The sequence below is a fragment of the Cupressus sempervirens genome, chromosome 4 (genome assembly GCF_028749045.1).
Source record: "Cupressus sempervirens isolate cs-2001-9-10 chromosome 4, ASM2874904v1, whole genome shotgun sequence".
NCBI lineage: Eukaryota > Viridiplantae > Streptophyta > Pinopsida > Cupressales > Cupressaceae > Cupressus > Cupressus sempervirens.
In genome coordinates, this window is record NC_143121.1 from 804482723 (window position 1) to 804499115 (window position 16393).

At 37.0% G+C, this 16393-nt stretch overlaps 1 protein-coding gene across 1 annotated transcript in view; it reads right to left on the bottom strand.

The window, feature by feature from the left end:
* Positions 1 to 254: 254 nt before the first annotated feature.
* The window catches only part of LOC149563837 (cycloartenol-C-24-methyltransferase-like), a 184589-nt gene continuing 168450 nt past the window's right edge, over positions 255 to 16393 (bottom strand). Inside the window, exons 11-13 of the mRNA XM_089828251.1 lie at positions 2275 to 2400; positions 2064 to 2161; positions 255 to 339 (exon numbers count right to left, since the gene is read on the bottom strand). Coding sequence (XP_089684377.1) covers positions 255 to 339; positions 2064 to 2161; positions 2275 to 2400 — 309 coding nt within the window. The remainder of the gene's footprint in view (positions 340 to 2063; positions 2162 to 2274; positions 2401 to 16393) is intronic.

Consider the following 16393-nt stretch of genomic DNA (forward strand, 5'->3'; position numbering starts at 1 on the left):
TGCCTCTCTGCTAATCACTAGAACCCGCTCTCATACCTGGTTTCCACACAATTGAAGAACCTGCACTCTCTGAAAAAAGGGAAGGTGATAAAGGAGCTGGTTGAGGGGCATTTAATGGTGGAAGAACTCGAATGGAATTAGTCAATCCGTCAAAAGGTCAGACTGATCTTGTGTAGAACAAGATTACCCGCTTCACACTCCTTACAGAAATCTATACCTACACTATCAGGATATGATGTCATTCGGTCTTGTTTTCATCCAGCTTCAACATCTTTCAGCAGGAAAAGAGATTTCCGCAGTTGTAAGGTATTTTCCGTGTCTTCTTTTGATCCCAGGTACCTTCAGTATTCATTCAATGCGATTTCGCTGACACGAGAGTGTTAATTCTTTTCTTTTTGCCTTTTTACCTTTATTCTTCAGTGTTAGTTAACTATTTTCCAATGTATTTCATGCGTAGACTGCATAGTTCAAGCTTTTTCTAATAGTCCTCGAGGGATTTAACGTATACACAACTCAACCGGAATCTTTATATGCTCCGTTTTTTCTTTCCTGCATCTACATGGGAGACTATGTAAATGAATGTCAAAGCATAAGATCATAGGTTAGTATTGGCCCACAATGGGGATAGGTAAGAATAATTGAAATACATATCCCCATGATATATATACTTTCAACTTTCAAGATATGCGGTAGCAAGAAAGAAGATATCACATAAAAATGCATAACATAGATCGTAATATTAAGAATATAACTGTTACAGGTAAGTGTTTTGCGCCTTTTCAATCAATCTAAATAATTTATCTCTTATTTGACCAGCCCAGAAATGTTAGGCTGTTCAATTTTCAGGACACTGAAATCGATTGTTTTGGGAGTACATCTATGCTTTAACCTTTTGCTCAAAACTGTTATCTTTCTTCTCTCGCCAAACTTGAAGATTTTCTTGAAGAGTAGTTCTTATTTTGGAAACATATTTATCCAAATTTGATCGTTTTGGACTTTCTCAATTCAATCTTGATATGCCTCCGAAGCATTTAACATTTTGGAGTCAGTTCACAATGTTAGGCACGTCTTCAGTTCTTGGTATAAAAAACCAAGGACCCACATTCTATGACACAACACTGAATGGTTTTCACACTATCTTTGGCAAGTAGGGAAACTATCTTTCTAAAAGTTTGATCAAAGATTATTCCAGTTCATGCCCGTGGATATATTGCGGAGATCAAAGTTATGATTTGATAAAGTTCAAGATTATTCCAGTTCATGCCTGTGGATATATTGCGGAAATCAAAGTTATGATTTGATAAAGTTCGTTGTATATTTCCAGTTTTTCCTAATTTTTCACTTGTATCAATATCAAGACCATATATGCCATCTGGAATCACAGACACTGTCAAAATTTCAAATTGTTTCAAGTTTCATCTACTCTGCAGCTTCCTTTGTATTGCTACAAAGTAAAAATTAAAATAGTTCATTATAAAGTTTTTATCATTTAAGGCTTGGATCCTTGAAGACTTTTGTATAATTAGTCTAGAAAAATTGGGCAATTCATTGTGATAATTGAATTGGATTCCAAATCGCCATGTCCTAATATCAAATATCTGTCAAATATTATGCTTTTGGATTCAATTGTGTGATTATTTTTGCATCGACATTTTGGATCATATTCTGTGATCCATCACCAGAATAGGAGAAAGAGAGCATCATAAAAAAGTAAGAGCAGTAGCAGATGGGGGGAAGGGATAAGAGAGGAAAGAAAGAAGATTAAGGAAGAGTGCCAAGAACATAGAAAATTTGAATTGTGGAAATCTTCTTGTTCTTAAATATCATCTGATTTTCCACTGAAACTATCCGACTTCAATTCTGTTACACTTATAGTTACTAATTTCCAACCATATGAAATGTTCCTTGTGAAATGCTTCGTATTCTTATTTCCACATTATCTATTGAGATTTTTTCTCAAATAACTTTTTGAGCTTTGAGAACATCTTACTGAATACTTTATGGTGATAGTTGCACACAAGCAATGCTACATTTATGTCCAATATTTTATCATTAAAGCTAACCTGCCTCCACTGACGAGTCCTTCTGCAGCTTTCTCCAGAAATGCAGATACTCTTTGGCTTCCCTCTGGCGCTATTCTCAAAAGTTCAAGCATCCTGACCTGTAAAGAATTACAAACCAAAAATCAAAATTAGTAGAGGGCATCTATGTGCCTGTGTGTATTAAACGAAAGTCAATAAAACTATCATAGAAAGAATCAGATGTTTAACCTACCATATTTCTTGTCAGAAAGCGACCAAGGGATGTTAGACGAAAACTACTGAGAGAAAAATGACTTGTATCTAACGGTAAATACCATGGCAATGGTGATAAGAGTGCACGGTCTTCTTCAAATAGAACCTGCAAGAGCATAAATGTAAACCTCCTTAACAAAACACAGTAAGTTTTATATGACAATAGTTAATCTTTTTCCCCTGACAATAAGCCAGAGAATGAAACTAATATTCACCAGTAAACAATATTATAGTTACAGGATAAATACGTGTCACCATTGAAGAGCACACAGAAATTATTGAGAGGGGGAGGGGATGGTGAATCGTATTTTGAACTTTTAAAATCAGAAAACCATACAAAACATAACGAGATCAATCATCAAGATGCAAAAACCAAATTTCTCGTGGAACACCCTTTCCGGTGAAAATTCATGGCATACAATAACTTTAGCGAAATGGGCACCAACCCAAAATAGACAAGTGAGCACGAACTCACTGGAGACACCAACCCTCCTTGAAGCACTAACTCTGTTATGCTGAAGGACCACTTAAATTAGAGTCTAGACCATCAACTCAAAAACACACTGAACCTGATATGACAATTTCTGTTTCCACATGAATCTTTTCCTCATAGGCACAGCGCCTTCAATCTTCCTTTACAAAAAGTGAAAACCGATATCACACTTAGTATAAACCAATATCCTCAATACCTTATTTATTCAATCTGACAATAGTCAGCAGATCTGAACCAAGAAAATAAACATCAGAATTCTATAACGGCACTTTATGTGATAACCCGCATGAAGCACCACAAGTATATGAACAACAAAGACATAATATTGTGTTTTTATAGCACAGAAGAAAGCGGTTTTTGATAAGCTTAGACTGCCATTATTGCGTTTTTCTTCATCATACTTGGCTTCGTATATCCCTAATATTACTAAGGATTGACTCGATAATATCCTCTTCTTTAAGTTATGTGCATTCCTCTCGCCACAAGCAGTCGCAACTTGGTCTTGAGCAGCAATAACTTTCAAAAACCAAAAATACAGTCTCTATGCAATTCTCCCTTTTCCCTTTTATTTCTAAAATACGATATGATTCTCATTGTATCCTTTCACAGTTCCCTGCTCTTATAAGAATAAACTAGCATTGTTGATATCCGGGAAACCACGTTCAGTATTTTTCAGAATTAACTGTACTTGCATTACCAGTCTTGACACAATTTGTATGATACACACCTCTCCATAACAATGACAAAGTACAGCAATTAAAAACATCAACCCACAATGACTTTCCAACAAAAACAGCTCCACCACATGCGATAGAGAGTAATGCATCCCAGTCAAATATTGTCTATCTTCAAACACAAGGTTTCTTCCATATTAGAGTAATGCATCTCAGTCAAATATCATCTATCTTCTAACACAAGTTTCCTTCCGTATTATACCTCAAGGACCAGAAAATAGTCATCGCACTATAAATTAATTTCAGGCATTACACAGGTAGCCATGTTACTAAGAATAGTAAATTTGTCATGTTACAAGAGTTGTTAAAAGAATATTTATGCCTGAAGTCGACCATTCAAAATAGATTAATAAATTTATTCCCAAAGAAAATGGCAAGTAGTGATGAGTATATGGAGTGATTATGCAATGAAACCATAATTACACTTACCTTCATAAACTTGAAGCCACCACTTTTAAATTTCAAAGAGCTTGACCCTTTTTAATATTCATTGATATCACCATTTGACTTGGCAAACGAGCAGACACCTAGGTAGCTTAAGCTAGTCAACCAGCTCAAGCACCCAACCAAGTAGCTCAACCAGACTGCCAACTAGCTCAAGCACTCAACCAAGTAGTTCATGCAAGTGACGGAGTGTGTCAACCACACAACCATGCAGCTCAAGTAGACAACCAAGCAACTCATTCCATTTCTTTATTATTTTGAGTAATCCTTCGAAATTTATACAACCTTGATCATCAACCTTTGACATCAATGACAACATATTCAACAATATCCCCCTTTGTCTTTTGATGGCAACTCCTTCTGAAACAAAAACTTCTTTGAAATAAAACAGCCTGCACCCTAACTTATATCTCCCTCTTTGACATCAATGACTAAGACCAACCTACATAATTGAAATGGGGCTTGTGTTGTCCTAAAGAGTTAGCTCCCACAATTGGATGCATTATTAGAACCTATTAGATCACATTTTGATGATTTCGAATGTTCATTATGCTTGATCTTGACAACCTATTATTCCCCCCCCCCCCCCACTGCTCCCTGCATCTTTTCACCTATCCTGAAACCCTACACAAAATTTGGCCACAACGGTGTTATGTCCCCAAGGACTGTGGCCCAGATTTGACTCGGGGCTCTATGTTGGGGCATTAGCATGAAAAATGATCTTGTGGTCAGCCTAGATTAATTTTGAATCCCAAAATGATGGATTGAGTGTAAAAGTACCTTACCTCTCCTCATTTTGACATTCATTTATTAATATACATTCATGATCTACAACTTTGCAATCGAGCTAACAAGTTTCAAGCAATCAAGAGAAATTGAGCATTTTGATTCAAGATTTGAAGGCAAGCATCCAAGACCAAGGTTTTCCAATTCTTCAAGATCATTCAAGTCAAAGGCAATCTTTTCCAATTGAAGCAAGTTTCTCTCCTATGATGGCCAAGTAGCAAAATTCTCGATTAAGTAAGAAGATCCTTCCATTTACATTCTTTCTCCATCATTGCAAGCAATTATCAAGCATATCTACATTCAATATGTAGGAGTGGCTTTCATAAATCTATGCATTTGTGAGGGCATCCTTGATTCTCTATTACATTCCAAGGTCAACTCCTTGATTTCAAGTACATTCAAGCATCTTCATGGGTATGAGCCATTTTTACATCTATCCATGAGAGTTTTGTTGGCAGTGTGCCAGTGTCTCTCGCGGGGTTCACAACATGGCTTAACCACCTCCTATGGTTCTATAAGACAATTGCTTGTATCAAACATTAACAGATAGATCTTTCGATGCAATGAAAACCATAGCCATTCTAACAAGTGGTATTAGAGCTTGGTCACATGTTCGAATCTATGCAAGCCGTAGGGAGTGATGTTGGGAGGGGGATTGTTGAGAGCAGGCTAACATCCCTTACACGGTTCACAACATGGCATAACCACCTCCTATGGTTCTACAATACTATTGGTTGTATCGAGCATTGAAAGGTCAATCTTTTGGTGTAACAACAATCTTGACCATTCTAATAGGTTTATGCAAGGTGAATCAAACATTCACCTTTTTACATACTTTATGCAATTTTACTTTATTTTTAAGGTTGATTCCTAAACCGTGGTTTAACCAAGGTAAACCCCTTTAGACAACCTTTTCCCCATTTTCCTATGTCCATGAATAGGTTATGAATTTGCTAAACAACATATAGAAAGATTGGAAACTATTGGAAAATCCTCAAAAAATTTAGTAAAAAACACTAGGTACAAAATGCTAAAATATCTTGTACCTAGGTACAAAATGCCAAACTTGTTTTGTACCCTACATTATGTTCCCAAATTTCAGCCACGGGTGAGATTTGCATTTTGGTTTTTGTTACTATACATTTTAGCTTTTTGTCAATTTGTATCAGTCAGTTATTTCCAAATTTTTAGTAATTTGCCTAAATTATTATTTACATTATATTTTCCCATCATTTCCATTTTCATCATTATAGATTTAGTGAAGGATCATTGTCCCACCTAGTACTTGATTCTCCACTTGAGCCTAGTGGGACATCTTCCTTCTAAATGTGCGATTGTGAAAAGGGAGGTGTGAATTTACCTATTTACCCTATCTCTACTATTTCACCAACATATGGGGCTCAATCAATATGACAATGAAAACTCCCTCTGAGTCCAAACCAACAATTCAATAATGGAGTGCAATTGCTCCCAACTTCTCCCCTTTGATGTCATCAAGAATGTATAGATTGTTAGTAGCCCTTATTGCATTGACACTACTTTTACCATCTTTTCTAATTTCACAACAATCTAAATAAAAAATGAAACTCTATCCTTGGTCACACAATTGGCTTTTAAGAAATTGATTGTCTCATACCTTCTACATACAAGATATTAATAGTTCAAGATAAGTTGATGTAGGAGCATCTAGGGTGTAAGAGCAATCTTGCATCCCACAAAAATATTTTCTTTTCAGTCTTTTCTATTTTAATAAGGACTGGTAGATAGGGTGGTTACTATTTATGGGAACTTGCTATTTTTAGTTAGTTTGTCATATGAGCTTGGAATGTTCTCATTTTCTACAGGAAGGTTCATTTTAGAGTTATAAGCCTGCTATAAAAATCTCATTGCTTCAACTTAAGTATCAGAGAAGTTATTGCAAATTTTTAGTGGAAAAAAAATTCTAGAAAAATCTTCATGCTCACTGTTGGAGGCCTTAGAGTGCCTAGATGAGGTCCGAAAACTCGACAAAAGGGCACTTGCATGGATTTGAGCCTATAGATCAGGAGCTGGCATTTTCTAAGAGTGGTTATAATAGCCAATCGGAGCAACAGTTCGAGAGTGTTGGTGTAAATAAGTATTTACTTATTACACTTACTTAAGTTTACTTAGGTTAATGGATTATTTAATTATTTTGCATTATTTTATTATTATTTTAGGTGAGACACTTAGGAGTTTGTGAACTCTCATTGAGTTATGCAACTCTAATTATGCACATGGTGTCTACAACATAGGAGTATGCATCATTCATGGAGTTGTCATGATGAAAACATAGTTATCAGCACTCCTCATTTAGCACATGTTGTCTACACCACTAATTTGCGTGCTACACCATTGTAGGCTTATCCTCATATCATCGCACTTAATCCCGTGCTTAATAGAGGATAACCCATTTATGGTGGACATGTGCCTGGTTGTATGACATATCATGATGCTAACTTCTATGCATTCTAGAAGCTCTCCTGAGGCCTTTATATTCAGACACTCCTAGTGTACTCTCAACCAGTCATTGAATGAATATCGTCATTCTAATCATACTCTATCTATTTTGGTCTACTGTGTGCTTGTGTTGAGTTCTTTAGTTCTTGGGTGAATTCTGGCCTAAGCCAAATTCTTACATGGTATTAGAGTTGAGGGAGATTCTCATCACGTTGTCATTTGAGATCGTTCATGTTTCAGCACCTCGACACAAATCTAGAGGATCCGTAGAAATTGGGAGCATCTAGAGCCAGATCTGACCTCATCGTTGCATCCGAAGCATCGATTCGATGAAGATCGGCTATAAATTTGCCTATATTTGGTGAAAGCTAATCATGAGGAAATTTTTTTTGCAAATCACACCTCAGAGGCCCCGATTTGCAATTGGGGAAATTATTTATTAACTGGGCAAACAACTCTACAATAATCCGCGTGCTACAGATTATTCACTAAAATTCTGATTTAATTAGCGCCAGGACCATCTGATTTTCAATGAACACTATCCACCAGCACGACCACAAATATCTGATAGTAGCGTCCATTCCAATCACTTTTGGTTTTGATCTGTGGGTTGGCGCTTATAAATCAAGTGGAGGATTCCCACACTCCCGATGTGGGATTAAATACTCACAACTCTGGCAAGTGCAAAGAACAGTCTGGCAAAGGCGCCTAGTCTCCAGTGATGGCAATAAATCATTTCAGCGACATGCATCAACCTCCAATTACTCCACATTTGCACTAGCTAGTGCACACACAGAGATCCACATCCACAGTTTGCTACAGCGCCCGACCCAGTTAGCAGTGACTGGACTGCCCAATCAGTAATGATGCAGACACACATGTCAGACCTGCCCAGCCACGTCCACTACAGACATAGATCACAGTCAGCCTACCAATGTAGTGAATTCGTAGCTGAGTCACCCAAACAAATCAGCAGTGACTCAGTGCTTATGTGTGGCCTACGTCAGCAAGACACATCATCATTTTTGTACGATCCGTACACTGCTGATGTCATCCTAGCCATGGACTTCGCTAACGTCATCTCCTTAATGAGCTTAAATTTGACGCTCATTTAGATGTCAAAATAGGCAAATTATAACTGTTACAACGGTTGTATGACTGTCAAATTTAACCCCATGATTCGTTGATGCAACCCCTCTCCAGATTCATTTTGGTTTTTGCAGTCCGACTTCAGGAGGCCATAACTCGCACATCCGGACTCCAAATCAGGTGCAATTTTTTTTGAAATTGGGTAAAATTTTCTATTTTTTTAGTGGTATAGTTATTTCCTAGTTTTGGTGCATGGATTGTTCAAAATTTGCATTTTTTGGCGACTGTACCTGGATAATCCTACATTTTGCAACTTCAAATGCTCCGTACGGGCACATCTGGAGTCGAAAACAGGTTCTATTTTTTTTGAAAGTGCATATTTTTTTGTCTACTTTCCAAATCTGATATCATATTGTAGTGTTGTGTGGAAAAAAGTGTCACTTTTAGCAAAAGGGGCTTTCTTTGCTTTGTAATGCTTCAGAATTGTAGCACTTTGCAAAGTTTTAGATTTGTACTCCATATAGAAGTTGTAACAAGAGTAATTAAAAGTCCATGAAGGCCAAAATTGGCAAGTGGCCCATTGTAATTGCACTACTGATAAAGTGCCCAAAGCATCTATTTTGGGGGGGTTTCTTGATTTAGTGAAAAGGGGGGTGTTCTTGGTGTTGTGTTCTCTCTTTTTTGCACGTTTCTTTCATTTTTTACATTATGGAAAACTTTAAGTTTCCTAAATTAACTCCTCATAACTATGCTTCGTGGTCAATCAAAATGTTGTATCACTTAATGCATAATGGAGTTTCACAATATGTAGATGGTACTCTTCCTAAACCAGCAGGTGATAATGTATCAACAAGTGAAATTTCTAATTAGGTAGCAATGGATAGGAAAGCCCTAGGTGATATATGTTTGGGGGTAGATGATAAGATCATGTATCAAATCAAGAAATGTACTACATCCAAGGAAGCTTGGGATACCCTCGAAAGCCTTTATGGTAAAGTTTCTAAAGAGGATGTGTTCAAAATCGAAGATGAGCTTGTATCCTTAGATCCTAAGTCATATGTCTTAATACATGATTTCATCATCAAGGTGAATGAATTAAGGACAAAGCTTACTGATTGTGGGAGTTCTATCAAAGATGACAGACTGATCTATCTCATCAATAACAAGCTGCCATTAGAATATTCCACATTTGTATATTCTTTTAACACCTCAAAGACTACCTTAGGGTCTACCTACAGGAAAGTGACTTTTGATGAATATGTTAAACTGTTGGATGATGAAGAAAAGAAGTTGAAATCAATGGGGATTCTCAAATCACCTCAGTCCAAAGCATTGGTGGCCAACAATGAGGGTTCTCAATATTCAGTTGGACAATCTTCAAATAAAGGAACGGGTAAGAAGAAGTGGAAGAAAGACAAATTTGAGCATGCAAAAAAGACATCACCACAATCCAATCAACAAGGCAAGTCCTCAAATTCCAACAAGAAAGGGGACAATAATAAGGAGAAGAAGAAGGGTGCTTATTGCAAGAAAACAGGTCATGAAGAGCATGAGTGTTATCTCAAAAATATTGATGAATTGACCAACATCATGAAGAAACATAATGTTCCATTGCCTAATGCTTACAAGGATAAAGGATCATCTTCAGATTCCAAGGGCAAAGGGCAAGAACTCATGGCTAATTCAAACTCTTCAGAGGAATGGATATTTGACTCAGGTGCCTCATATCATATGGGTTCTTCAAAGGAGGATTTCTCTTCAATGAAGCAGTCCAAGGTACCACATATCTTCATGGGAAATGATAGCAAAATGGAAGTTGAAGGAAAAGGAAACATGGAAATGGAAAATGGAGAGTTTCAAGAGGTTCTCTATGTTCCAAATCTAAGTTCAAATCTTTTCTCAATCTACCAAATCACTCACCTTGGAGATGGACATAGAGTTGAGTTCCTTCCAGACTCAGTAAAAGTGCACAGTCTTAAAGATGATTCCTTGGTTGCAATAGGGAAAGTGAATGATCACAAGAGGTTGTACTCTTTCTCTCATTTTGTACCCAAGGGTATGTGTAGGATCATGGTCAACCAAACTATGCCCTTAAGTGGCAATAAAAAATGAAAAAAATAGGGTTATGTCAACTTGATGTGCAATTTTCTACTTATTATTAACTTTATATCAAAAATTTGAGAGAAAAGAATCTCTAGCAAATTGAATCTAGTTTCTAAAATACTAGGACTTATCTCAAAAAAATTAAAATTAATTGGTCAATATTATTAATTTTAATGCAATATTACAAAATTTTCAAAACAAAAATAAGAAGTAGACGTATGTCTGACCACCTTAATCAAAATCAAATGATAATTTTTTAATATAATATTCTAGATATAAGTAGTAGACTCATGTCTGTATGTGACACATATTTTTGAGTATTTTTATTCTAAATAAATAATAATTAATTAATTTTTGACTTTAGTATTTTTGGAATAAAAAAACTCCCGTGTCTGACCACCTTGACTAATTCAAAACTCCATAAAATTAAAATTTTCATTGTTTTTCCTTATAGTAGAAGAAACATAGAATGTGATGCATCTTTTGGATTTAAAAATGTTGTACCATTTGAAAGTTATAGTCATTTTTCAAGTAGTGTGTTAGTCAACACTTTATACGTAACTCCATTAGAAAATAAGTAATAATTACTTACTAAACTCATAATTTGAAAAACCTTACATTTATGGAAAGATAAGAACATTCTTAAGAAACCCTTTTCATTTCATCAAATTTTGATGAAAAAAAGTCATTAGCTACATGTTTGAAGAAAAAATCACATAAAAACAGGCCAAAAGCACATTTTTAGGATGTTTTTAAAGTTGACCATATAGGTTTGGTATCAAAAATTATAGTAGACCTTGTAAAGATATTGTTTTTTTTCATTCAGTATCAAGATGGGTGGACAAAAAGTTGGAATAGGTTTTGAAATGGTTTGAGATATTTCAAAACTACAAATTTTTCAGATTGCCACTTTTTGGCACACCATGATCCTGCACATACCCCCAAGTCTCCTTCAAAGGCCTTGTTATCTCAATCCAATTCAAACATTCAATTATGGCATGAGCGGTATGGTCATCTTGACTACCGCTATCTTTAGCAACTTTGCACATACCACATGGTGAAAGGTCTACCTCAAATCAACTTTTCTAAGGGTGAGTGTTCAACAAATTCAGTGGATATGCACCCAGAGGGGAAGTTACAAAGAGAGAAGTCTTCAAGAGAAACTGATGTTCTACAAATGCTTCACATGGTATTAGCAGGTCCTTTTGCATTCAGCTAGGGTCGCTACATACTTACCTTAGTTGATGACTTTTCAAGGTTCACTTGGGTCTACTTTCTGCATAGTAAGGGTGAAGTGTTGGACAAATTTATAGACTTCAAGGCTCATGTTGAATGGAAATCTAGAAAGGCCATCAAAGTACTCCGCATGGACAATGGAAACATGGATGTGAACAGAAGACTTAAGGACTTTTATAGACATGAGGGCATTGATCTTAAGATTCCTTCAACATTCAGTCCGCATAAGACAGATGTTGCAGCATTGAGGATTTAAACTCTTAAGTCTATGGCAAGTTGCATGATTCATGCCAAGTCTCTTGATCCATCATTAGAAGTCGAAGCAATTTCAAGTGCCACTCACATTCTTAATCATTCTCCTCATCCAACCTTAGATGGCAAAACTACTTTTGAGGCATGGTGCAATAGAAAACCTATTGTGACACACTTCAGAGTCTTCCATTGTCCTGTATGGGCAAAGCTATCTTCTAGGGGATGCAAGGCACAATCATCTTAGCCTTGTACTTTCATTGGCTATGAAGACGGTATGAAGGCATACATATTTCTAGATCCTGAGACACATCAGATATTTGTGGAGAAGGATGTACATTTTGAGGAAAGTTCACCTAGCTTGTCCTCTACTCCTCTCCGCACATCATATAGTGTGGATACTAATAGTGATTTCAGCGATAGTGCTTCAACAGATACAAACACATGGGGTTCTATTGACAGTTACAGTGAGAGGTCACTTCATCAGTTCAGTCCAGATGCATACATCGCCATAGTGATAGGTCTAGAATAGTAGGGTACATCTAGTCTTCCAGATACAGGTTCAGTGAGAGATTTGGGGGACAATATTGATGATCTACCTCTTCTTCTTGATGCAAAAATAACTTCTTCAATTGTTATGAGGGTTCCATCTAACTCTCTTGTTCATTCTCTACATGATCAATCCTCACAGGTTGAAGTGATTGTGGATACTTATGATCAGCAGTTGCAGCAGGGTACATTCTTTATTAGTTGCAGAGATAGACAGTTCTTTCCTATCTCTCTACCTCTTCTCATCATTCTCTTAGGTATATACTGGATGTATGTCGTAATGGGGGGGGGGGGGGGGGGTCTTGATTACTCCATCCATCCATGCATCTCTATTTATCTCTCTTTTTTGGGGAGGGTTTTTCCCATGAGGTTTTCTCTCTTTCTCCGCTTTATGGGAGATTGCATATCATTATGTACATGGGTACCTAACATGGCCTAGTAGCTAGGACCCATCTTGAATTGCATCCTAGATTTCATAAGCTTAAGGGCATTCCCCTAAGTTGCACTTAAGGGGGGGTGTTGGTGTAAATAAGTATTTACTTATTACACTTACTTAAGTTTACTTAGGTTAATGCATTATTTAATTATTTTGCATTATTTTATTATTATTTTAGGTGAGACACTTAGGAGTTTGTGAACTCTCATTGAGTTACACAACTCTAATTATGCACATGGTGTCTACAACATAGGAGTATGCATCATTCATTGAGTTGTCATGATAACAACATAGTTATCGGCACTCCTCATTTAGCACATGTTGTGTACACCATTGATTTGCGTGCTACACCATTGTAGGCTTATCCTCACATCATTGCACTTAATCCCGTGTTTAATGGAAGATAACCCATATCTGGTGGACATGTGTCTGGTGGTATGACATATCATGATGCTAACTTCTATGCATTCTAGAAGCTCTCCTGAGGCCTTTATATTCAGGCACTCCTAGTGTAATCTCAACCAGTTATTGAATGAATATCATCATTCTGATCATACTCTGTCTATTTTGGTCTACTGTGTGCTTGTGTTGAGTTCTTTAGTTCTTCGGTGAATTCTGGCCTAAGCCAAATTCTTACAGAGAGTTATGGCTTTCGAAAGTTGGGCTACTGAAATTTCTAAAAATAATTTGTCAAAAATGTATTTAGCTGACTCTATATGTATTGGTAAGGTCTGTCAGCTCTAAGTATTAAGTTTGAACATCTAGAACCTTATCAAGAGGCATAAAAATTCTTATTTAAGAAAGGCCCAAACATTGTCTAGGACAACTCTAGGTGATAGTTTGTAGCTTAGTCTTGCAGATTACTATAATGAAGGTGCTCATGTGGGTCAGCATATTGTAATTGTGAATTTTGTAAGTCCGCATTTGCGATGCAAATAAGAAGTCCATATTTTGTTCTTGCATTTGCTGTTGTTTCTTTGTTTCTATTATGAGTTTATGGTTTTAAGGGGAGCACCCTTCATCAAGTGGTATTAGAGCTAGAGTTCTTGAGTGTGTGGATAGATGACTGACTATGAGGTAGTTCGCACCAGGACCATGGTTTGCAAATTGCCAATTGTGAGGCAGTTTACACTAAGGTTTCAACAGAAGTATGAAAATGCCTCCACGAAGAGAGCGTGGCGGAAGAGCTGTAGGTGTTACACCTGAGGGTTTCCTAGCCCTCCAAAGACAAATGCAAGCATTGGAAGAACAAATGCATAGAGGAATAAATCTTCTCGTAAGAGATAAAAGAAAGGATGAGGACAAAGGAGAAGAAAATGCCGAAGCAGAGGTAGTTCTAAACCAAGAGGAAGAGAGGCTTTTTAGGACCATCTCCAAGATTGGAAAAATACCCAAGTTTGAGGTTACCACATTTTTGGAAAAATGTAACCTAGAGGAGCTGATCGATTGGATCAATGAACTAGAGGAGTACTTTGAGTATGAAGATATTGATGATCCTAATAGGGTCAAGTTTGCAAAGGTGAAACTGAAGGGACATGCAAAGATTTGGTGGCAAGAGGTTCAGTTGGAGCAAAATAGAAAGGGAAAGGACAAAACAACCAGATGGGATCAGATGATAGCTAAACTGAAGTGATAATTCATTCCTATAGATTATGAGCTTGATCTATTGAAGAAAATGTGAGGGTTGAAGCAAGTGGAAAAATTTGTTCAAGAGTATATCGAAGAGTTCTACCGAGTTCTCATTAGAATCGGCCATGTAGATGTTGATAAGGAGAAAGAGGCCTATTATCTTAATGGGTTAAGGCCAAGTATTTGGGATGAGCTGAGTTTGGTTCGAATGAACAGTATTGAGGAGGCATACTAGTTTTCCCTATGAGTTGAGGAGAAACTGAACAAGAAGTTTCACAACAAGAATAGCGGAAGAGGTCACGGTGGAAGATCTGGCAAATGATCTTATGGAGGCTGTAACGATGATTAGAAGAACAAGGATGAGGCTAGAAGTAGCTATCAAAACTAAAGGGGAAACAATTCCAAATCGTTTCCATGATCAGAACAATAGAGATCAGAGAGGAAGAGGTAGAGGAAAGGGATCTGGAAGATGAGGCTTCTGTGGGAAATCTTTTCACTTTGGAGAAGGGTATAGAGCATTTGAATGCACATAGCATCAAGGAAGGATAGATCAAATAATAGAAGGCCAGGCCAGAGTTGCACATGTTGATGAAGATGTTAGATCATCAAATTCTAAAGATGCTGAAAGAGGAGAAGTCCTAGTTAACAGAAGAGTCCTACTAAGTGGTGAGAATGAACCTGATCAAAGGAGGAGCTTGTTTTGCTCAAGGTGCAGATGTGAGGATAAGTGTTGTGATGTGATCATTGATGGTGGGAGTATTGACAATCTGGTGTTAGAAATGATGGTCACAAAGTTGAACCTAAAGAGACAAAAACACCCATGTCCTTACCGTATTGCTTGGGTGCAAGATGACCATAAGGTCATGGTCAACAAGCAGTGCTCAATGAAGTTCAAGATTGGAAGCTACTAGGATGAGGTACTATGTGGTATCATACCTATGGACATATGTCATATGTTGTTGGGGAGGCTGTGGCAGTTTGACAAGCATGTTGTACATGATGGGCGAGCAAATACCTACACTCTGACCAAGGATGGAGTGAAACATAAGTTGAAGCCGTTGAAGGAGAAAGAAGAAAAGGTATGTAGTGCAACCAAAATATGTTTTGTTGATGGAAAAGAGTTTCTCAAAGGTATGAAGCGTGAGCATGTGTGTTTTTCTATAATTCCAAAAGATAGTAAAGAAGAAGTAGAGGAAGTACTTGCAGAAGATTTCTAATATTGTATTAGATAATGTACTTGATGGATTGCCCCTAATGAGGAAGATCAGTCACCAGATGGATTTGGTTCAACGAGCTAGTTTTCCAAACAAGGCAACGCATAGAATGACACTAACAGAAAGTGAAGAGTTGAACATGCAAGTTCATGAGTTGTTGTAGAAGGGGTTGATTCAAAAGAGTCCAAGTCCATGTGTTGTACCAGTAGTATTGGCACCAAAAAAGAATGGAGAATGAAGGATGTGCACAGATTCTCATGCTATCAACAAGATCACAATCAACCACATATTTCCATTGCCAAGGATGGATGATATTATGGACTATTTGAGTGGAACTAAGTATTTCATAAAGATAGATATGAAGAGTGGGTGCCATCAGATTTGTATTAGAGAAGGTGATGAGTGGAAGACTACTTTCAAGACAAAAGGACTATATGAGTGGTTAGTCATGCTTTTTGGGCTAACCAATGCACCAATCACTTTCATGAGGCTCAATGAATGAGGTACTGAAGGAGTTTCTAAGTAAGTTTGTCATTACTTACCTAGATGATATTTTGATCTTTAGTAAGACATTGGAGGAGCATTTGATTCATATTTGCAAGGTGTTTGATAAGTTGAAGGAAGAAAAGTTGTTGATAAACCTAAAGAAGTACAATTTT